The 23,396-nt window shown below is 38.7% G+C and overlaps 1 protein-coding gene across 8 annotated transcripts in view; it reads right to left on the bottom strand.

Moving 5' to 3' along the window:
- The window catches only part of CCDC30 (coiled-coil domain containing 30), a 56,346-nt gene extending 33,617 nt beyond the window's left edge, over positions 1-22,729 (bottom strand). Inside the window, exons 1-8 of one of the 8 annotated variants that reach the window (XR_013999415.1) lie at positions 21,873-22,697; positions 17,963-20,382; positions 17,665-17,723; positions 16,878-17,068; positions 14,002-14,155; positions 12,232-12,303; positions 10,209-10,324; positions 9,164-9,262 (exon numbers count right to left, since the gene is read on the bottom strand). Coding sequence is in view for 7 of the 8 variants with exons in the window: in XM_081145362.1 (XP_081001488.1) it covers positions 9,164-9,262; positions 10,209-10,324; positions 12,232-12,303; positions 14,002-14,155; positions 16,878-17,042 (606 nt within the window). In the remaining variant the exon portion in view is untranslated. Of the gene's footprint in view, positions 1-9,163; positions 9,263-10,208; positions 10,325-12,231; positions 12,304-14,001; positions 14,156-16,877; positions 17,069-17,664; positions 21,097-21,872 lie in introns of those variants that run through there. The other 7 variants (XM_081145362.1, XM_081145363.1, XM_081145357.1 and 4 more) reach the window with 7 other exon arrangements.
- Between the last annotated feature and the right edge of the window lie 667 nt (positions 22,730-23,396).

The raw sequence follows: 23,396 nt of genomic DNA, 5'->3' as shown, positions 1-23,396 counted from the left end.
TGATTTTTGTTGTTGTTTTATTTACTTTTATTTTATTTTTTTATTGTTCAAAATACTACAGATGTCCCTTCATCCTGTTAATTTTAAAAGGCTTTTAACTAAGATTTGCTTATAATTAAACAGGTTATTTTTTTGTTAGTAATTCACTGTTATTTTTAACAAATTTTAGTGAATAGGCCATATGTCAGAAAAAACACTGACGTAATTTCAGCAACATAAATAAGTACTACATATCTAGAACTATAGCCTACATATTTAAATCCAAGAGTCACTGCCTGTAAACAATGTGTGGCAAATGACTGGCACAGGATCACACCACATCTCGGTAGGTAATTGGTTTGTTGTACCATGGTGTGGCTTTCTGCAGCAGTTTTAATGCATGTAGTCCAATGTTCCCACACGAACTAAGCCACACCCCAGCCATGTGCATGTTTACTCGCAGTGACTGATGAATGCCCGCATTTACTAGACCTATTCAGTATAAATTTAAATTTACTGTAATACATATAGAAAACTTTTCTGTGCACTTTTAATTACATAAACATGTCTACATTAGTGAAAACTGATTAACTTGTCAATTTTTTAACATACACATTCGGAAAACCTACTTTATTATATAATGGACTTTCGGCTTTCACAGACACCCCCTTTCCTGAATTAGTCCGTATATCAAGGCTTTACTGTGCACTATTCTAATGGTCAAAACCAGACTTTCTTTTCTCCCCACAACAAACCTAAATGCTGTGACCTAGCTCCTTGGTTCTTTGCTCTTGTGACCACTATCACACCTATTCCTCACCGTCTCTCCAATATGGTCTTCGCCCTTCTGCAACTAGGTAGGCTTCATGATTGTGAATCTTGGATTCAGAGCTCACTCTAAATTTAAAAACCAGTTTGTAAGAGACAATAAAATTCAGAGGCCCCAAACTGGCAAAACAATCTCCTCTTTTAGAACATTCATTAAGATATAAATTTGGCTGCACCTACACAGTATTTTCCCAGTTCATTGATGATGTACCCTCTAGTATGGTATATAAGTAAAAATTGGCGGATATTGTTTCCTTTCAATGATCTAATTTTAGGCTTTTGCCCAGGCAAAGTTTGATTGCATCTATTAGTTTGTGTGCAAAAACAGAGTAGCGCATCTACCCAAGCCTCAAAGTTTCTGCGAAAGATACTTTTGGTGAAAAAGTAGATACAAGAGTTAGAGGACAAGATAGAAGAAGAAAGAATCCGGCCGGCGTGGCTCAGCAGTTGAGCATTGACCTAGGATCCAGGAGACCACGGTTCGATTCCCGGTCAGGGCACATGCCTGGGTTGCGGGCTCGACCCCCAGTCGGGGGTGGGCAGGAGGCAGCCGATCAGTGACAACTCATCATTGATGTTTCTCTCTCTCTCTCTCTCTCTTCCTCTCCCTTCCTCTCTCTGAAATCAATAAAGATGTATTTTCAAAAAACCCAGGATATTAAAAAAAAGAGAGGAAGAAAAAGGTTCTCAAAACAATGATCAGAAACAATGTTAAATAAAACAGCAAAAAACAAACCTCTCTGCAGAGTACAGTCTTAATTATGTAAAAAAAACCCCACATATATATTTATGTGTACAGAAAAAAAGACAAGAAAGAAAATTTAGGATGTTAACATCTCTCCATGGTGGGAATTATGGTTTATTATAATCTCCTTATAATTTTTCATGCTTTACAAATTTTCTGTGAAAAGCATATATTTATTTTTAAAGGCAGGAAAAAGTTTTAAAATGTAACATTGCACCAGGAGATAAACTTTGGGGAATGCTTGCTTATAACTAATTTTTCCACTCATCACTTGAAATTGAATGCCAAATTATTATAATGATCAAGCCCAATAAAATATACCCCCAAATAATTAATGTGATATGGGATTTTCTCAATTTACCAGAGTTCCTTCCTTTCTTCCCTTGGGCTTTGAATCTCTACTTCCGAAATAGGTACTTTAGACATGAGATCTTTACAGATATTTTCACTAGTAATAAAATTAGCAGCTTCAGTATTTGCCCCTACAGTAAAATGATATAATTGTTCAAATTCTTCTGCAAGCTTCAAGACCTGTGAAGTTAATTAAAAAGACAAATATTCTATTTTGCATATTCTTACGTATAACTGTGAAAAAATATATTGACTGCATTAAATGATTAAACAGTTATTGCCTTAAGTAATAGAAATTGACATCCTAGTTGAAGTGTTCTTCCAATTTAATACTTTGCAGTTATTATATAATCTAACCCATTTTTACCACAGGCATATGGATGTGTTTGGGTTTATGAACACAATGAATGGAATTCTAAAGATCAATTTAAGGTACTTTCAGAGATTCCTTTGTTTGGTCTCCTAGGCTTTTTTGCTTCTCCGAAGAGAAACTTCAGTGTGTGGTACAGACTATAACGTCCTCCAAAGCTTCGATGTAGGCCGCGTCCTACATATCTGCCCTCCCAGGCAACAAACCCTGTGTTCTGGGCTTTTCCCTTCCTTAGGTCACATGCTATTTGATCCAGGTCCCAATCCCTCGGCAACTTGCTCCTTGCTTTCAGGTAGCAACTTCATATCGGGTAAATTAGGCCTCGGTTTAACCCTTCACTTTACATGTGGTGTTAAAATATAACACAATATATCTTACCTGCTGTGTTCCGGCCTTCCCTCCTTCTTACCATTTTAACCAAGATCAAGACAGTGACTGAGGAAAGAAATTTCAGCCGGGACTTGGTGATAACCTAATAGGTGGGACCCTGGAAATGACACTACAGGCAGCCTCTCCGGCCGGCGCTGCGCCGACCCTGGTCTGACAGCCATTTCACACGTGGGGAACTAACTGGGGTCAGGACATTGAAATATTCCCCTAATTCTAAGTATGAGCCTAATTTCAGTATAACTGGGAAAGCTGTTTTGGTTCTAAGTTTTAAAGTCCAAGATATTTAAGCAAACTTTTATTTGTTTATATGTTTTTCTCATTTTTATTGTGGTAAAATACACCTAACATAAAATTCACCGTCTTAACGGTTTTCAGTGGCATCAGTATTCACACTGTTGTGCAGCCATCACCCCCCCCACCCCCCACCCCCCCACCCCACCCCCCCCCACCCCCCACCCCCCGTCGCTCTTATTCTATCTTGTGAAACAAACGCCACGCCTATCAGACGGGAACTCCCCATTCCCCATTCTTCTTGCGCCCCAGCTGGGCAACCACCACCCTGCGTGCTGTCTTGATGATTTCAGCTGCTCTAAGTTCCTCACGTACAGGGACTCATACAGTATCTGTCTTTCTGTGATTGGTCTGTTTCGCTTCCCATCATGTTATAGCATGCAGCAGAATTTCCGCTTTTTAAGGCTGAGTATTTCACTGCATGCATATACCACGATTTGCTGGTCCACTCACCCCCTGGTGCGCACTGGGCTGCTTCCACCTTTTAGATCCTGTGACTAAGGCTGCTACGAGCACAGTTGCACAAACATCTCTTTGAGACCCTCCTTTTCACTCTTTTGGGGGTATACCCAGAAGTGGAATTGCTGGATCATATGATAATTCTATAGTATATGCTCCAAAAATTAAGACATCAGGAAGCTGATTCAATGTTAAAAAAAAAAAAAAGATTGATTGATCCTAAGAATAAAGTATTGGCTGAAGTCTGAATATTTATCCTAAAATTCAACTTGATTTACAGCCCACACTATATGGTAACTTATTTTATAATAATAAAAGAAACTCCAATTTCCAAGCCATCTAGTACTGAAAATTAATTTCCTTTGATCTTATTCTCATAAAAGATATGTCACACACTGAACATTTAAATACTTAATAATTCGGTCTCACCTTTGTTTCTAATTCAGAATTCTCTCTTTGTAGCAGGTTATATGCTATTAAAAAATGGTCTTCTGCCCCTGGAAGGCTTTGAATTTCATTATAAAGGTATGTAAGTTCTGATTTTGATTTTTGCAAATCCTGATGAAGAAATGAAGATATTTAGTAGAATAAAATAAGAATTTCCCCATAAAAGGTTTAATATATCTAAAAAGGAATCTTTGAAATGATCCTGACAAATTTCTTGTTTAAATACTATTTCAACCTATCCTCTAGCAGTAGGCTCCTTTCTTGGTTAAAGTAAAGGTTACTTAAATCAGTTAATTAAACTGAGCATTCTTAATTTCTATCATTCGCAGGCTGAAAGCCTGGGTTTGGAGAGTCACTCCTACTTTAAGCAAGGCTTATATAGAGGTAAATTCTTCAGCAATTCCTGGGTTATGGTAGCTGCTTTTAAATGTATCTTTTTTAAAAGTTGCTTTTTATAGAATAATGTGCTACGTGTTTTATCTCAAAATTCTGACAACCTTATGAGGTAGGATTATGGAAACTGAGGCTCAGAGAACTTAAGTGGCCTGTCTAAATTCACATAGCCTGGAAGTGGTAAAGCTAAGATTCAAACTCTGTGTTCTTAACTACAAATTATGCTACCTTCCTTAATAATGTATATTCAATGACTTAGTCACCTAAGGTTTCCTCTAATCTTCTGATTTTTTTTTCCATGAGAGAAAATACTTTAGTTAGATGTATATTCTGTTTTTAATTTTTATTTTAAATATGTCTTTATTGATTTCAGAGAGAGGAAGGGAGAGGGGGGACAGAAAGAATGAAACATCAATGATGAGAGTCATTGATCGGCTGCCTCCTTCACGCCCCCTGCTGGGGATCGAGCCCACAACCTGGGCACGTGCCCTGACCGGGAATTGAACCTCGATCTTCTGGATCATAGGTCCATGCTCAACCGCTGAGCCATGCTGGCTGGGCTAGATGTAGATTCTTAATAACTTCTACGTTGATGATATGAATATACAGTATTTTGATTGGTGGATGATTGGGGCCTGAGAGTCAGTCTATCGTGCTCTATGAGGGGAATAGGTGATATAAAGTTTACTTCAGGAGAGGAGCAACTTGGTATATTCCCAAAGCCTTGAGATCAGAGAGGGAGAAAATGCTGACAAGGAAGGCATTGGGCAAAAGGAAAGAAGGTAAGGAGTGGCCACCAAAAACCACAGGAAGAGGGCATATGGTATCAATTTCATATCTCATTTCATGGAAAATTCCTATAGGTCAGCAGGATGGGATTTGGGATAATGCATTGGCTTTCACCTACCCCGCAAATGTCACCATCCTCTAAATTGATGCTCTAAACTTCCATGAACTCACCTCCGGGTCTCTTCCAAAGATAGGCTGGGTATGTCTCCTGACAGACCTTTCCAAGATGTCAGGACAAGTGGTTAAAAGGAGACACAAGCCCCTGACACTATGACCACCATAATAAACACCTGCTTTGTAAAGGGCTGTTCTTGGCTAGTGCTAGAACTCAGCATGAGGAAATAGTCACCTCATTACTACTAATAGAAATAAATATTCTATAACTATAATTTATTTGAAAATTAAAATAAATGATAACATGAAATACCTAAATTACAAATGTAAAAAGAGGAAAATTACATCCTAAATGACAAAATACCTCACTTTCAACTTCCAAAGCCTTCTGTATGGTATTAAGATCAGATGTCAAATGCTTTCTCCTTTCTCTCTCTGACAACTTACTTTCAAATATTTCAACTTTTTCTTGACTCATTTTCAATATCTGCAAAATGATTTTTTACATAATTAATCCTATATATAATAATGTTTCCTATAAATCCTGATAATAATAATTTTCTGCCTAATTCAATTATAAACTCATCTAGGGGAGACAGAAAGCTGGGAAAACTAGTTCATGGTACCATACCTCCTAAGATACATTTTTCTTCTCTAAGCCCGTTTTCTCAACAATAAGATGGAGCTAATGCTTGTCCTATGTACATCACAGCCATCAGAATAACAGTAGAATGTGGTTTTACCCTTACACCATCTGAGATGTCTCCGTACAAAGTGCAAGAAACATTTCAGCTCAAAAATGAAAACTCCCATTTCCTTTGTTTTCTCAGTATAAGAATGTCATGTATTTTAATGCTATAACTTTAAAAAAAGAACTTTTCAAAAGAATATATATTTGAAATTTATCAAAATTATGGCATACTAAATATAGTTATGTATTTAGGCAATTTATATACTTCATAAGTCCAGCGACCAAGTTTAAAACAGAAAAACACAAGAAAGGCACAGCAAATAATGTGAGAAATGAGTGATGGGATACAGAGACCTCTGGGCAGCTAAAGGGAGCCTACCTTGCCTGTCAGCCAGCAGGAAACAAAGAGGAAGACTAATGGCCTTGCTAGAGATCAGCCTCATTGGCATGGGGTGGCGCCCAAAGACTCTGGAGAACTGTGTAACAGTTCAGAATTTTCCACTGTCAATGTTCTACTATCTGAAAGGTAGGGATCGTGCGATGCTCTGAACCAAACTGTACCTCCTAGGCACAGTATGACAAGTGTCATCCCCCAATGTGCCTGCACTGTGCTGTTCCCTCTGCAGGCACGGTCAAATGCGATGGCGCATGCAGGCACTGCAGAGAATAAAATGCTACGCGGTCGGTCATCGCCTCCAGGTAGAGATGGTTTATGTGCTTGGTGCTGGGTATGCCATAACCCCCATGAGTAGTAATAAATCCCCAATATAAATCCTCTCTATAAATCCTCTGAGTTGGTATGTTGTAGTAAATGAGCTCTAGAGCCAGACAAACCTGGATCAACTCTTATTTTGGTCAAGTTCCCTCAAATATGAAATAGGAATACTCTACTTACCCTAGAGAGGACTGTTACAGAGATTACATGAGATCATGTTTATAAAACACTTAGAACAGATTGTGGCATATGACCAAAATATTGTGGCTATTATTCCTGCCAGGTACCTAACATTTCTTATATTTTAAACATTTTCTCTGAGAACAGGCATACTAGCAGCAGTGAGATGGTCTATTTAATGTTAAATCTGTCTGTATATAGAAATGGGTAAGGAACACAGTCATATCTTGAGGAGCCTGCTTGATTTAAGGGAGTGGCTTTCTTAATTATTTGTCCTTTTTAAGTCACAGGACTTCCCCCTCCCATTTGTTTTCAAAATAACTCTTAGAAGGAAGCTGTCTACAGAGTACCCAGAAGTGGAGGCTTCTCTGGTTCTCATGGAGGTAGAAGACCTAGCGATTTGCATCTGTAAAACAGCAAGGATCCCTGAAAATCAAAGTGGCAAAAAACATGGGTTTTGTAGTCAGTTTAAATTTGAAATCTCGACTTCCACTTTTATGAATTTGCAATTTTGGTTTTCTCATCTATAAAGCAGGGTGAACAATACCTACCTCCCAGAATTTCTGTTAACATTAAGTGAGTTATGTCAAACCCCCAGTAGTAAAGTCACTACAACATTATAGGTATTCAGATATTAGTTTCCATTCATTACTTCCTTTTTGTAGGAAACAGAAAATAAAGTAATGGCCTCATCCTAACTTGATAACATTTGCAAAGACCCTATTTTCAAATTAGGTCACATTCACAGGTACTGGGGGGTTAGGACTTTAACATATTTGGGGGGGGGACCACAATATAGTTTATAATAGAGAGTAATAAACAGAATATATAAAGAGCTCTTGCAACTCAACAAAGAAAAACCAAACTGCAATAAAAACTGGCAAACGATTTGAAAGACATTTTCCAAAGAAGATACATACATGGTCAATTAACACATAAAAAGATGCTCAATACCATGTCATTCAGGAAACGCAAATCAAAACTACATTGAGATAGTACTTCAGACCCAATAGAATGGCTATAATAAAAAAGACAGGATATATCAAATGCTGGTGAAGATGTGGAGAAACTGGACTCTCACACACGCTGGTAGGAATCCCAATCAAAATTCTAGCAGGCATTTCTATCAAAGCTGACAAGCTGATTCTAAAATGTATATGGAAATGCAAAAGACCTAGAATAGCCAAGACAACTTTGGAAAAGAAAAACAAAGTTGGAGATGTTGTCTTTCTGATTTCAAGACAAAATAAAACGACAGCATAGTATTATTCTAAGAACAAACACATACATAAATGGAACATAATAGACTCCAGAAATAGACTTGCATGATATATTTTTAATAAAAGTGCCAAGTAATTCAATTAACAACTAACTGTCTTTTCAATAAATGATTCTGGAATAACCAGATATATATCTGGAAATAAATGAAACTCAACCCTTATCTCAAACCATATACAAGAATTATGATTTGATGGACCATAAACCTAAATGCAGAAGCTAAAACTATAAAACCTTTAGAAGACAGGAAAAATATGTTGTGCCCTGCTGCAGACAAAGATTTCTTAGATAGGCTTTTTGTGTCCTATCATAAAATTATTTTTAAAAAAACATCGATGAATCGGTCTCCATCAAATTTTCAAAACAACTACTCTTCATAAAACACTGTTAAGAAAATGAAAAGACAAGTCATAGACTAAGAGAAAATATTAAATATATGAAATACATATATCTAATGAAGGACTGGTATCCAAAATATATAAAGAATTCCTATAATTTAATATAAAGAATACATACAACTCAATTAAAAATGAGCAAAACAGCCCAGCCAGAGTGGCTGAGCTGGCCGAGCATCGTCCCGTGCACTGAAGGTTGACGGTTCAGTTCCTGGTCAGGGCGCATACAGTCGGGGAGCACGCGGGAGGAAACCAATCAATGTTTCTCTCTCTCTCTCCCCCTCCCTCTTCCTCTCTCCAAACATGTCCTCAGGTGAGAATTTAAAAAAAAAAGAGCAAAACATTTGAACAGATGCCTCACAAATGAATGTACGCAAATGGCCAAATAGGCACACTGAAACATACTGTCATTAGACACTCTCAAAAGTCAAACTAAAAGAACGAGATACCATGGCACATCTGCTAGAATTTAACAGACTGACAACAGCAATTTTGGTGGAGTTAAGGAGCAACTAATTCCATACCATTGTTGGTGGCAATGTAAAACAGTACAACTAATTTGAAAACCAGTCTGGCAATTTCTTATAAAATGCAACACATACTTCCTAAACTCCAACTGGCTGAGCAACAGAAAAAGACAAGCAATAAGGAGAGCAGCAAATGATCAGCACCAATTACTCTGGTGTACTCTGTAAAAATGTGACTCCTTTAAAAATGAGAAATCAGAAAGAAGAGAGCTTTAACATACCTGTACTTTCTGTTCGGCACCCACAGTTTTCCCAGGGGAGTGGCTTCCAAGTTGCTTATTCTCTTGAGATTCACGAATCTCTCCTTTAAGCTTTTCAACCTTAAACACGAAAGTATCTTAAATATGAAAGTTGGAAGGGTGGGGGCGTTGCTTTGTTTTTAAAATATACAAGTAACACATGAATACATTTTTCATGTAAAAAATTCAAGCCCATAGGTATACAGAGTAGAAAGTAATATTTCCCTTCATATAACCTTACCCCAATAACCCATTTCCCCTCTCCAGAAGTAGCACTGTTTACAATATGCCCTTCCTGAAGTTTGTCCCCCACTATATATGTACACATATACATCAAACAAATGAATATACATCAGTATTAGATATATAAATTTACAAAGACAACTTGAACAGTCTTTATTCGTTCTTTGTTATGGTTACAGTTTAATTTATGATAAAATATACATACCACAAGATGTACTGTGTTAACCATTTTTAAGTGCACAGTTTAGTAGCATTAAGCACATTCACATTATTGTACAACCATTATTGCCACTGATCTCCAGACACTAGAGATATGCTTATGAAATGAATATAAGCTAAAATTGAAGGGATATGTAAAATATCCAGAACTTGCAAGTACATATTAAAAATCAATGAACTGCTAAGGTGAAATGGTTCAAAAACGTAACACAACTAAGGGTGTAGTAGTAATAATCTCAAACATATCCAGTATAGTAGATACTATTTGGTAAACGTGTTAAGTATAAACTATTATCTAAATCCCTATTAAAAAGAAGAAATCCTAAATTGACACAACGACAATAAGATTACTGTTTAGCATAGGTAGTTAAGATGTATAAAATACAAACACTGGTAGACTGCATCCAAGACAAAGTAAAGTACCGGCTTGTTCCTGGGAAGCTAGAGCCACCAGTATCAGTCCGCAAGAATGATCAATAGGTGATGTGTATCTATGTTGCTCTACTGCTGATTGTCATTCTATACACATTTAAATAAATTCTAAGAACTAAATTAAACAACTTACCACTTCTCCAAGCACTTTTTTTTCCGAGTCAAGTGATCGAACCCGAGTTCTTAAAGCCAGAATTTCCTCATTCAGTCTCTGATTGTGTTCCTTTGCTTTCTTTAGGTCAACTGAATCTGAAACAGAGAGAAGAGGGCACTCCGCTCAACTGGCGCATAGTTTTAATTTGGGGGCATTAACTCTAAAAACTGAGGAAGTGCTATTTCCTGACTTTTTTTGTTTTTTGCATTCATAGTTGCTTCTTCCTGACCTTCTTGTCATGTCTCTGCATAAGTGATTCTCTGCACAAGAGAGCTGCTAGACAGATTCTAACGTCCAGCTCTAGAATATTCAACCAACCTAATGAAGCAGAACAGAATTTTTTTTTATCTCTCACACCAAGACTAATAAATTGGACTTCTGAATGTAGGGTTTCCAGCAATAGAGGTTTTTCTAGGATGTGGAATTTTAAAACAGTCGAGCCTACCTTCTAAAAGTTAAATGACAGAAAATGATCTTCCTGGCTTCCCTGTAGTCCTTGTGGTCCTGTCTCTCTTACACACCTCACATACTCCTAGATACTTCTCTTCTACTCATTAGCAGCAAGTGCCCTGTGGGTGACTGAAGTAGCGAGCTAGGAACAGTGAATGGGCAGATTTTCCATGATAAAGCAAGTTAATTCATCAAGGCCATTGTTCTGCATGTAGCAGCACTGCCATTAAAGTGGTAGTCCACTCTCAGCTTAGCACCTCACGTTAAGACTTACTCTTTCTAGCACTCAGCAAAGTTTCAGTAATAACTTGCTGCCCGGAACTTTCCTGAATTTGTAGCTGTTTCTTTTCAGCCATTTTTCACTTCTGTTTCTCTTATTTTTATTTTGCTGCTTTAAAGTCTTTGTTTTCCTTCTTCATTGCCTGTTTTGTACTTAACTTGTATTAATTTTTCCTTTCTTCATTTTTTCTCCCTTGCTACACTTTTTTCCTCCTTAGTATGTAAATTTTTTAAATTTGAAAAATGCTGAAAACATACCAAAAAACAAATGATTCACAATCCATATGTGTGTGTGTGTGTATATATATATATATATATATATATATATATATATATATATATATATATATTACAATTCATATATATATATATAGAGAGAGAGAGAGCATGCAAAAACAAGATTTGTTCTACCTTTGGCCTATGCAATTTTTTGTTGTTATTAATCCTCACTCAAGGATATTTTTCCATCGATTTTTAAAGAGAAAGGGAGGGAGGGAGGGAGCGGGGGAGAAAAACATCAATGTGAGAGGAACACATGGATTGGTTGCCTCCTGCAAGTGCTCCGGGCCAGGAGCGAACCTGCAGTCCAGGTACAGGAACGCCCGTGACCAGGAATCCAACACTCAACCCTTTGGTGCACTGGCCAATGCTCTATCCACTGAGCCACACTAGCCAGGGCCCAGTAAACATATTTTAAATTATTTTTCTAGTTGCTACCATTACAACACTCAAATTTCATTATATTATTTATAACTGGTCGCATTTTTACATAGTCAAGCTAGGGTCAGGTTAACTAACTCACCACTGATGTCAAGTCTGTTGGTTCCCAGTGAACAAGTATGTGTGAGGTGCTGTTAAATGCATTAGAAGGTGTCTTGATGTCAGTTGTCCCAATAAAACATGTATTATTTGTGTTTGCCACAGGTTTTGGAATCAAGATATATCTGGGTTCAAATACCAGCTGTAATACTTAATGTAGCTATTGGCTAATTCACTTAACCTCACCATGACTCAGTTTCTTTATCTATGAAATTGGAATATTAATACTCACTACTTGGAACTGTTGCGACAATTAGAGATAATGCTTGTAAAGTGCCTGGTAGAGTGCCTGCTACTTATAAGCAACGAGTAGTAATAACAGTAATAAAAATAGTAATAATAGCAGTAGTAATGCTATTATTATTATAATTATTAAATAATATTATTTTAAAACATTAATGTTATATTATTGTTTAATGTATTATTAAATATTATATCTGCTAAAATGACTCACCATTTTCTTTCAGCTTTGTCAAGTTTTCTTTCAGTTCCTCAATTTCTAGTTGAACCTTCTCAAGTGCAGAATCTAAAAAAGAAAAAAACAAAAACAAAATACTGGGTGGGGGCAAAAGCAGGTTCACAGTTTTTTGTATGGAAAATAATACGATATTCACTGTTTAAAATGCATTCTTAACAAAATCTCAAGCCTCTTGGTATATATATATTTTTAACATATCTTTATTGATTTCAGAGAGAGGAAAGGAGGGGGAGAGAGGGAGATGGAAACATCAATGATGAGAGAGTCATTGATCGGCTGCCTAGCCCGCAACCCGGGCATGTGCCCTGACTGGGAATAGAACCCCAGTCGCCTGGATCCTAGGTCGATGCTCAACCGCTGAGCCACGCCCGGCTGGGCGATATTTTTTGTTTTTAATCCCACACTCAATTTGGCAGAATCATTATTATTTTATATATATAACATTCTTTAGATGTGATCTTAAGGTAACCTATATACAGCATTTGAAAATAATCAGTCTAATTTCTTTAATCATTTCAAATTATAAATATAGAAAGGAGACAAAAATTTTTAAACTTTATACTAAGATAAATTATAGATAAATCAAAGATTAAAATAGAAACAACAAAACCATAAAAGCACTAAAAAAAATCCACCCAGGGCAAACATTTTCAATAATGTTATAGTGATGTAGAAAAGGCTTTACATAGGAAAACCCAGAAGCCATAAAAAATAACTGTTAAACCTGACTTGATAAATATTAGCATTTCTATATGGCAAAAAACCCCCAACGTCACATTTATAACCAACAAAAGGCTGATGTCCAGAACATATAAAGAGCTCCTATAAATTAATAAAACATAAACATACAATCCAATAGAAAAATATGCATGAGACTTGAGCAGGAACTTCACAAAATAGTATCTCCAGATGAGTATCAACAAACATATTTTTCAACTTCATTAGCAGGGAAATGCAAATAAAAGCCACAATTAAATACCACTATACACGTACCAGAAAAAGTAGTTAATAAGACTGACAATACCAAGGACTGACATGAAATGTGGAACTAAAATCTGATATATAACTGAGGAGAGCTCAAATTAAAACAACTATTTGGAAGACAGTGTAGGTGTAATCTGCCAAAGCAGAACATACTTATAACCTGTTGATCCAATAATTCTCCTCTTAGGTATATCACAGTTAGAAATGTGTTGACAATACAAGAATATCCAGAGTAGCACTATTCAGAATGGACCACAACTGGAGACAACATAAATGTCCAACAGTATAAAGGATCAGTCAAATAAATTACAGTATGTTTTTCAATAGAATATTCTACAAAGAGCAAAAGTGAACGAATTGCTGCTACAGGTAACAATATGAATGAATCTCACAAACATAAGATTGAACTAGACACAACCGGAGAATGTGTGGTGCCTGTAGTCAAAACTCAGAAATAGTGTTGCAAGTCAAGACAGCGGGTACCCTGGAGAGGAGAGAGGGTGCACACACAGGGCGAAGGAACAAAATGGGCCTCTGGGGTGCTGGGGATCTCTTGGGTGGTGTACACTTAAGAGTTGTGCACTTCGTGGTAGGTATGTTGTACTTTAATAAAAATTTCTGGACATTGAAGAAAATGAGGCTGTTGACCAGATGTTTATGTGTTTATCTGGAAAGATTCTGTTCTCAAGGCACCCATGTTCCACTCGAGCAGAGTTCGTTACTCTGAAGCATGGCCAGAAATGTTCAGTAAGCACAGCTTACCCAGTTTACTCTGTTCCTTCTCATTCCCTTGCAGCTCGTCGGTGAGCCTGCGGATCTCTTCATGGGCCGTCCTGAACCTCTCTGCTATTTGTTCCACACCTCTCTCCATGCAGCTTGGTGATGTTTTATCTTTTTCTATGTCTTCATTATGGGACTGAAATGGAAGTATTGTTAGTAATAAAAAAAAAAGTAAATGCACTCTTATGACATTGCACTATTTCTACTATAAGTGTTTAAAAGCCAATAAAGAAAAGTAGCAAACAGAATATTTCATTTATGTGCATCTTTTTATTTGTTTGAACCATATAAAATTGGCAATATTTGATTATTTTTTACCTATAAACATGCAATTTCATATGGTTCAATCTAACATATCTAAAAGACTTTGGTTATATGATTATTTTAAAAATAGAAATTTAGCCCTGGCCACGTGGCTCAGTTGGTTGAAGCACCGTCCCATACACCAAAAGGTTGTGGGTTCGATTCCCTGGTCAGGGCACATACCCAGGTTTTGGGTTGGATCCCTGGTCAAGGCACGTATGCGAGGCAACAGATCCATGTTTCTCTCTCACACTGATGTTTCACTGTCTCTCCCCCTTTCCTCTCTCTCTCAAATCAATGAAAACATGTCCTTGGATGAAGATTAACATACGCATACACAAAACAGAAATTTAATCATTAAAATGAGTATCATCGGGCAAGAAAGAAACTATTCTTCTCATTTATATGGAACATTAAATACAGTTTGTAAAATGTTTTCACATGAAGTATTTCATTTAATTTCAAGGTATGAACATGCCGAACAAGGCTCACAACAGGTTTAGAGCTCTTTTTCTGCAATTATTTTCAAAGCATCACAAAAGCTAAGGGAGAAATTCAATCTCAATTATATTTCTCTTTTAATACCCAAAATATGTATTAATTTTATATAATCATTATATGAAGTTTTCTAAAAGATAAGAAAACAAGCAAGTTACCACCCATATAACAAAACTTTTAGCATATTGCTATATTTCATTGCAGTGTTTTTTCCTTCACAACCACTTTTTACATAGTCATAACCACCACCTACGTACAAGTTTCTGTCTGCCTTTTTCGTTTAACATTATGAGAAACATTTTCTGGAAGGATACATAAAAAATTGTTGGCAGCGGTAGTGTTAAGAGTGTGGAACTGAGGATTTGGGGTGAGAAGATATTTCATTTTCCATTCAGTTTTATCCTGCTTGAATCTTTCTTACTGTGTGCTTGGATTAAGTCAGAAAACCGACAAATTAAAAACAAATGTTAAGTAAAATACAACTAGTATGCAGACCAGGCCTTGCAATATTCTTTGGGCTTCCAAGTCATCATCGGTGGCCCCATTTTGGCTTGAATGACTCACCTACTTTATGCACAGGTTAATTCAACATTAGCCTATGCAAAATATAACTAGGGAGGCAATGAAATTTTTACAAGTTACATTTCATAATGACACTTTACAATAACAAAAACCTTTGAAGTATTTGTTTTAATTCTTTCTGTCCATTTGTGGGAAAATTATGACCTAACAGTGACAGGGTAGATAGCCTCAGAGTCATCCAAGAGTTCACCCCCACCATGTCCAATTTATTTTATAGATTCCATCTCCTTAATTCATCTTTCCTTCTCTATTTACACTCAGCCTTGGTTTTGGTTCTCATTCTTTTTCTTTTTTAAAAAAATATATCTTTATTGATTTCAGAGAGAGGAGGGGGGGAAAGAGAGAGACGGAAACATCAATGATGAGAGAGTCATTGGTCGGCTGCCTCCCGCATGCCCCGACTGGGGATCAAGCCCGCAACCCGGGCATGTGCCCTGACCGGGAATCGAACCGAGATCTCCTGGGTCCTAGGTCGACGCTCAGCCACTGAGCCATGTCCGGCTGGGCTTGGTTTTCATTCTTTAATTAATTATTATATAACTCCCCCTGAAATCCCCGCTTCCAATCTGGCCCCTATCCAATCCATCCCGCCACTGTGGCCAGAGTGATTTTTCTAAAATGCAAATCGGATCATGTTACTCACCTATTAAAATCACTTAGTGACTCTTCAGACCTTCTGTGACAAGTCAATCATTCATACATTCAAAATATTTTTATTCCTCTAGTATGGTCCAGGACCATGGCTGGGTGCTGAGTCCAAACTCTTTAGCTTAGCACATGAGTCTCACATGATGTGGTTCCTGAAATATCTCCAGCCACTTTTCTCAGCACTCGCTCACATGAACCAGTGTCAATTATACACTGTTTCTTTGGCCAGAAATGCCTCTCCCTTCTTCCTGATCTGAATAACACCTATTCAGCTTTCAAAATACTACTCAACATCACCTCCTTTGGAGGTCTTTTCTACCTATCTCCCTAGCTCAGCCCCTCTCCAGAGTTCTCCTAGCTTTCTGTGCCTTCTTTTCTCATAGAACTTTCCACACTGAACTATAATGACTGGTTTATTCCTTCCCCTCATTAGCTTGTAAGTTCCTTGCAGTCCAGATCATGTCTAATTTGACTTTGTTTCTATACCCACTAGCACAAAGCAGGAACATGGTAAGTCCTCAATAAATAATAACAACAATGCTAATTAATGTGAGGTACTATTCTAGAGCTTTATATATATTATTTCATTTTCATGACCATGTTGTAGAGCATTTGAGTTGATCCCAGGTTTTATAGATGAGAAAACCAACGCTCACAAAAGTTAACTTCTTCAAGGACTAAAGAAGCCCACCCAAACCCAAAGTCTGTACTCTTAAGTACTGTTAAAATTGGCTTCCTGATATTTTAATGAACGAATGATTAAATGAACAAATGCAATTTTAAAACTTACTGCCCCTTATTCAGTTATCTAGTTAATTTTGGAATACCTGGGCAAATTCTTCCTGCAGGTTATTGCTCATACATCTTTGTGACTCTGCCTTTGAATCCCCAAGTTCCAGTTTACTCAGGAGTTTACTTCTGTCCACCAGTAAGTATGCAATCTGTTCACTGGGGCTGCTCAGAGCTATTTCAGAACCTTCTTGGTACAACATTTCTTCAGCCTCCTTTATTTGCACTTCTGTTAGGAAGAAATAACAGAAACAAACTTAAAAGAAATTCAGGTAAATAACTACTCTATAAGATATTGAGTTCTTAATTAGATAACAACACATTCCCTTCATGCTATTGTGCTTTCTGACTTCTTCCACTCCTCAAATCGCTGCATTTTGACTTCTGTTCTTACCACTGTACTCAAACCCGGTCAACAATAACCCTCAAAATGCCAGATCCAATTGGACATGTTTCTGTTCTTTTTATATATGAACTCTCAACAGTACCTGTTCACTCCTTTCTTGAAAGTGATTCCTTTCCCTGTTCTGTGATATCGCTTTCTCCTATTTTTACTCTTACCTCTCTGGCCTTTCCTTCTCTGTGTTCTTCCTGGGCCCCTCTTCTCCCATAGACCCTTCAAATGCCACCATTTCTAAGAATGCTGCCTTTGGCTCTCTGATCTTCTCACTATCATGGTGATGAAAAGTCTGGGCATGAGAGTCTCACATATCTTGGGTCAAATCCTGGCTCTACCACTTTCTAGCTGTGTGACTTATACAAGTAATCTAACTTCTTCAAATTTTGATTTCCCTAAAATAAAATGGATATAATAGTAATACCTACATCATAGTATCGTTAGGAGGATTAAATAATAATCCATCTCTGCTGAGCTCCAGGTCTACCTAGAAAAAGTGGCAAGAAACAGAAACACACTGAAGTTAGAACAAATACAAGTGCATGTGGCAGAGACTGCCAGCTGTCCTTCAAAATCTATTCATCCCCTTTTCCACGGAAATAAGACATTTGATTTTTTGTCTAATCACACGGCTGCCTGCCTTACTGTTAGATACAGCCTAGTAACTAAGTTCTGACCAATGAGATGCAGGTGGAGTTGTGTGACACCTCCAGGAAGTGTCCTTACAGGAACAGGATGCCCCTTCTCACTCCTTCCTTCTTTCCACCGGCCGGAATGCACACAGGACAGCTGAAGCTTGAGCACCAATCCTGGACACCGGGAGGGGAAGCCACACGCCCTGGATGATATACTATCATGAGAGAAGAAATCTGAGTCTCTATTCCAAGATGCTGCCCTATCAGGACTGCTTTCTTCTTGATTTTATGCGAGAGAAATACATTTCTACCTTTTTAAAGTCATTATTCTTTTGAGCTTTCTGCCCTTCACAGCAACCGATCCCAAGTGCAAAAAGAGTAAGATACAAGGGCTCATGCTGAAAACCAGACGTGGCTACAGTGGAACTGCATATGGAACGGGACGGCCATTGCTAGTCTATCCTGACCGATGAGGTCCTTCATCTCTGGGTCTCTCCGAATATCAGCCCTCATTAAACTGCTTCTCTACGTGGCTGGACTGCCTCTGCTTGCTCAGCAGCAGCAGTGAAAACAGCCTTTCAGATCCTAAATCTATGTGACCTTTCAGATTAAGTCATTTCCATTATTTTTCTCTTAGTTCAAAGTTATGGAAAAGAGGCAATTATTCGTTGCTCACCCAGTGAATTGTGCCCGCCTCTCTGAAGTTAGTTGTATAATCCCCAATCAGTCAGTTGTGGCTGGAATGAGTTGGAAGCAGTGGTACAGATATGGCCACCAAAGCAAGGATTCGTGGAGAGGTACAAGTTCCACTAAGAGGGCATAGGCTAGGAAAGCGATGTAAAATGAGTCAACTATTTAAGACCAATGCATATCCATTGTCTAGTGAGCAGCTCAGTTTGAACATTCCACCCTTCTTTCTCTTGCATCTGTTCCTCTTTTGTTTTCCAGTTAATAAAATCACCATTAATATAGTTTCCCAAGCCAGAAACCTGGGAGTCATCCTTGGTCCCTCCTTATTTATATCACTCTCTTGTTCAACAAGTCCCTGACTGTAGATTCTACCTTTAAAAAAAAATCATTTTCTAATCCATCCTCTCCGTGTCTATGGCTGCTGTCTTAATTTAGGCTCTTCTCGCTATTTGCCCAGTTTAGTGTAATGGCATCCTTAACTGATTGCCCTGCTGCCAGGCTGGCTCCCATCCAATCTGTACCCCACAGAGCTCTCAGACTGATCTTTCTGAATGCAAATCACTTGCTGCTTAACATCCCCATCGCTTTCCCGAAGAGTTCAAGCCCCTTAGCTTGGCGCCAGAGATTCTTCACAACCTGGCTCCTGCCTGTCTCTCCGGTCTTACCTTCTGCCAGGCCTTGACATTAGCTCTTCATGCAGTATACTTATTGATTCCCATCATGCTACTTATATTTCCATCACTCAGTATTTATGTCCCTCTGCCTGTCCTGCTATGACATCTGAGAGCTAACGTTTTTTTCCCCCAGTGGATTTATTGAGACCCAATGATTGAGCAAACTGAAAATTCTAAAAAATCAGATCTTGAGGTAATACAAATCCAGTCTTTGAATTATAAATGCTCTGATATTTAAACTGTGCCTAAAACTACCCACATAATAAAGTATGCAAACATACTATTCTCTGCAAGTAGATACCGAATAAATGCTCATTAAGTATCTCAAAAGCCCATTCTTTTGAAAGAAGCACATCCCATAGTGTTTTGGGGCCTTCAAAAGCTTCTAGATGTAAAGAATGAAGTGGTAAAGCTGCCAAAGCAAACTGTGACAGAAACAAAGAATTTTAAGTGAGAAGAGGGCAAGGAGAATGGGTGAAGAGTTATTTCTACTTGTTCTTATTTCTCCTACAGCAGGTGCCCTCCAGGGGCCAGGACCATACCTCATGCTACAGTGCACCTCCTGGCTTTGAGCAAAGGATGAACTTTGGATCCCATGGGCTTTGAGTGACACTAGAGAACAAAGTAAATAGCATGGCCACAAGAACTGAAATATCCAGTCAGGTTATTCACCCGAACCCTTCTTTCTTTTACACAAACATAATTTAAAACTTACAGACATCTTAAATACTATATATAATACAGTTTCTTCCTTTTCAGTTCTCAAATGAGAAAAACAATTTTTTAAGGTTAAAAACAATGTATCAATGTTTAATGCTCAAAATATAAAATTAAGTGATAAAGGCAAAATGTACATTATAACTATGTAAAAATGTACACACGTGAGCAAGGGCTGACATAACAAATGAACTGTTGACATATTAGGACAAGGTTTCTCAACCTTGGCACTACTCACATTTTGGGCTGGCTAATTCTTTGTTGTGGGGGGATCTTCTGTGCATAGCAGGATGTATAGCAACATCCCTGTCCTCTACCAACTAGATGCCAGTTGGTAGCATATCCCCAGTTGTGACAACTAAAAATATCTCTATACGTTGCCAGTGTCTCCTGGGAGGCAAAGGTGACCCCCAGACTTGGAACTACTGTGCTAGGGTGAGAGAAAAAAAAATTTTTAATTATGTTAACATGGCCATAATGATGTTTGTTCAGTATATACATATTGGGAGGGGAAAGCTCCCTACAATATAGTATCTAACAGCCCCTTTTTTCAAGAGTTAGAATTTAGCCCGGCCGAGGGTGGCTCAGCGGTTGAGTGTCAACCTAGGATCCAGGAGATCGGGGTTCGATTCCCGGTCAGGGCACATGCCCGGGTTGTGGGCTTGATCAATGACTCTCTCATCATTGATGTTTCTATCTCTCTCTCCCTCTCCTTTCCTCTCTCTGAAATCAATAAAGATATATTTTTTTAAAATTAAAAAAAAAAAAGTTAGAATTTATTCAGTTCCCATTTAATGCAAAAAAATTGAAAAAGCTGCAGAACTTGTTTTTCTTTTCCAATCTATTATAGAAAAAAAACCCCTGAATTTCTCAGTATTTAGAAACCTGACCTGGCAGCAAGCACGAGATATCACAAGTAACTGATGTAACTGGCCTCAGAAATAAAAATATCCAAACAATTCTAGCCCCAAAATACCTATTAAAAATGTACACTTTAGCCCAGCCAGGCATGGCTCAGCAGTTGAGCATCAACCTAGGATCCAGGAGATTGTGGTTTGATTACTGGTCAGGGCACATGCCTGGGTTGTGGGCTCGATCCCCAATCAGGGGCGTGCAGCCGATCAATGACAACTCTCTCATCGTTGATGTTTCCCTCTCCCTCTCCCTCTCCCTCCTCTCCCTCTTCCTCTCCCTCTCCCTCTCCCTCTCTCTCCTCTCCTCTCCCTCTCCCTCTCCCTCTCCCTCTCCCTCTCCCTCTCTCTCCATTTCCCTTCCTCTCTCTGAAATCAATAAAGACATATTTTAAAAAAATTTTGTACACTTTATATATCTTCAAAATAGGTTTACATTTTAACCTGAATACCGAAGAAATAGTAAGACTTGACAAGGAACACATTCTTTAAGACAAATAAAGTTTTCCAAGATAAAATACAGTTGCATTGGATATAAATGAATCCTATTTTATTCTTAAGGTCCTCTGTTCCAGAGGGTTATTAAGTCTGTCCCCTTGCCAAAAATATTTATTTTCAATTACCCCTCCTCATTGTTTTTGTTTCTTGGCTCACATCACAAAGAATGTTTTCTGATCAAGAAACTGACATGAAGAGGAGGCACAAGAATTGTTTCAAGCATCTTCTTTCCAAAAATTCTGTCCTATCAAGGTGTTGGGTTCATATGGGCTGAAAGTTGGAATCTTGTTACATGATCATTCTGAATGATCTTCTCACATGCATGAATACATCACTGAAATGTATCCCTAACGAAGCATTCATGTAAGCAAGGAACAATCTTTCTTTATATAAGCCTGAGATGAGCCCCAAACTGCATTTTTATTCCCCTCCCCCTCCATTTTCAAAACACACTAGGCTTGTAGCAATTTACTGTTTGTATCTACCAATGAGCACTTCTAGTTTAATTTACCCAAGACCGAAAGCTTGCTAGAGTGTAGAGAAACAGAGAAAATCTTCCGAATGATTCCAGGGCTGGAAAATGTTAAACACTTAGCTACCCAAAACATTGTAGCAGAAAAACAGGCTGGGGTCTGTAGACGACAGCGGTGGTGGAGACAAACGGACACTGAGTAAGGTGCAGGGTGGACAAAAGGGTGAAAATGGCCGTGGAAGAAGCAGGATGAGAAACTGGCACTTAGGGTGATGAGAGAAGTGGATGAGGTGGTAGCTTGAAAGGCAGAAGGTTAACCGAATTGAAGACGTCTCATGTTGAGGCTACAAAAGGCCGCCAGAGCTTCAACGGGAATTAAGGTTCTGCGTGAACACAGGGCAACAAAGCAGAAAACGGCAGTTCTTTGTTCACAGCACGGGGAAGCCGTGGACTTTGCTAATAAATGGCCGAGAGCTTCAGTCTTCGCCTGAAAAGTGAGAAAAGGAACGCCTACCTCGCTGGGAGTGGTCTAAGCCCTCTCTAAATAAGCGAGGCCGCCTAATTCTCAATGCCTGCGGCTTCTGGGTCCCAGAACCCGGCCAATCCTTACGGTTATCACTCCGGCCAGTGGCTAGAAAGGCCGCGCCAGGGGAGAGGCTCTCCTCCTGGAGTTTCGGGCCATCCTGGGGAGAGAAGCGGGAAAGACCTGCAGTGGTGAAAAGGAGCGGAGAATAGGTGCTTTCCTCCTCGGGGCAGCGTCGGGAACCTCGGAAAGCAGGCCGGGAGCAGTCTTTTGGAGAGTGCGGTAAGGGTCCGGGGCCGCTAAGGTCCGCCGCTTCGCGGCGAGCGGCAGGTGCCGACAGAGTCCCGGGCGTCATAGCAACCACGCCAGCCGCAGAGACGCCGAGGCGTTCTTCCGGGGGGAACTACAGAAACGACGCGCCCCATTGGCTCAGGGGCTGCTCTTCCTGCGGAGCCCGGCGTTATGGTGCACACCATTGGCCTTTGGGCCGCGGGGCGGGACTTTTCTGGCTGGAACGAAGGTACGGCTCATTCCTTTGGCTTCCTAGTAACTATGGTAACATCAAGGCGTGAGATTGCAGCTGAAGAGGATACTTTTTGTCACCGGGCATTTATAGTTCTCAAATAGTTTCTCGTCAGGCCTTATGTAGAGCCCCAGCATAATTATCTTGGATTTATTTTTCTAGAAGTAACTTCATTCTTAAAACGGAGAGGGTACTAGGTCAGGAGTTACGAATTTTAGGCCAAGATCTGTAACTAATTACCTGGGGCACCTAAAACCACATTTTGGACCCGACTTATTTTTGTAAAAATGAACTGGAAAAAAGTTCCAAGCACTGAAATTCGGTTCAGGTGACCCATTTCTCCACCTATGTAATGCAAAATAAAAATTTCTAAATGACACAAAATTTAACATAAGCTGTTTATGTCCTCTTCATTTAAGTTTTCATTGCAAGCTCTAGTTCATCAAAGCTCATGTTTAGTGGACCCTTGCTTTTCTGATATCCCAAACGCATACCTACATTTCTTAGTCTTATTCTA

This window comes from Miniopterus schreibersii (genome assembly GCF_964146895.1).
Source record: "Miniopterus schreibersii genome assembly, chromosome: 8".
Lineage (NCBI taxonomy): Eukaryota > Metazoa > Chordata > Mammalia > Chiroptera > Miniopteridae > Miniopterus > Miniopterus schreibersii.
The sequence above is the reverse complement of the archived record's forward strand: the minus strand, read 5'-3'. Positions and strand labels throughout refer to the sequence as shown.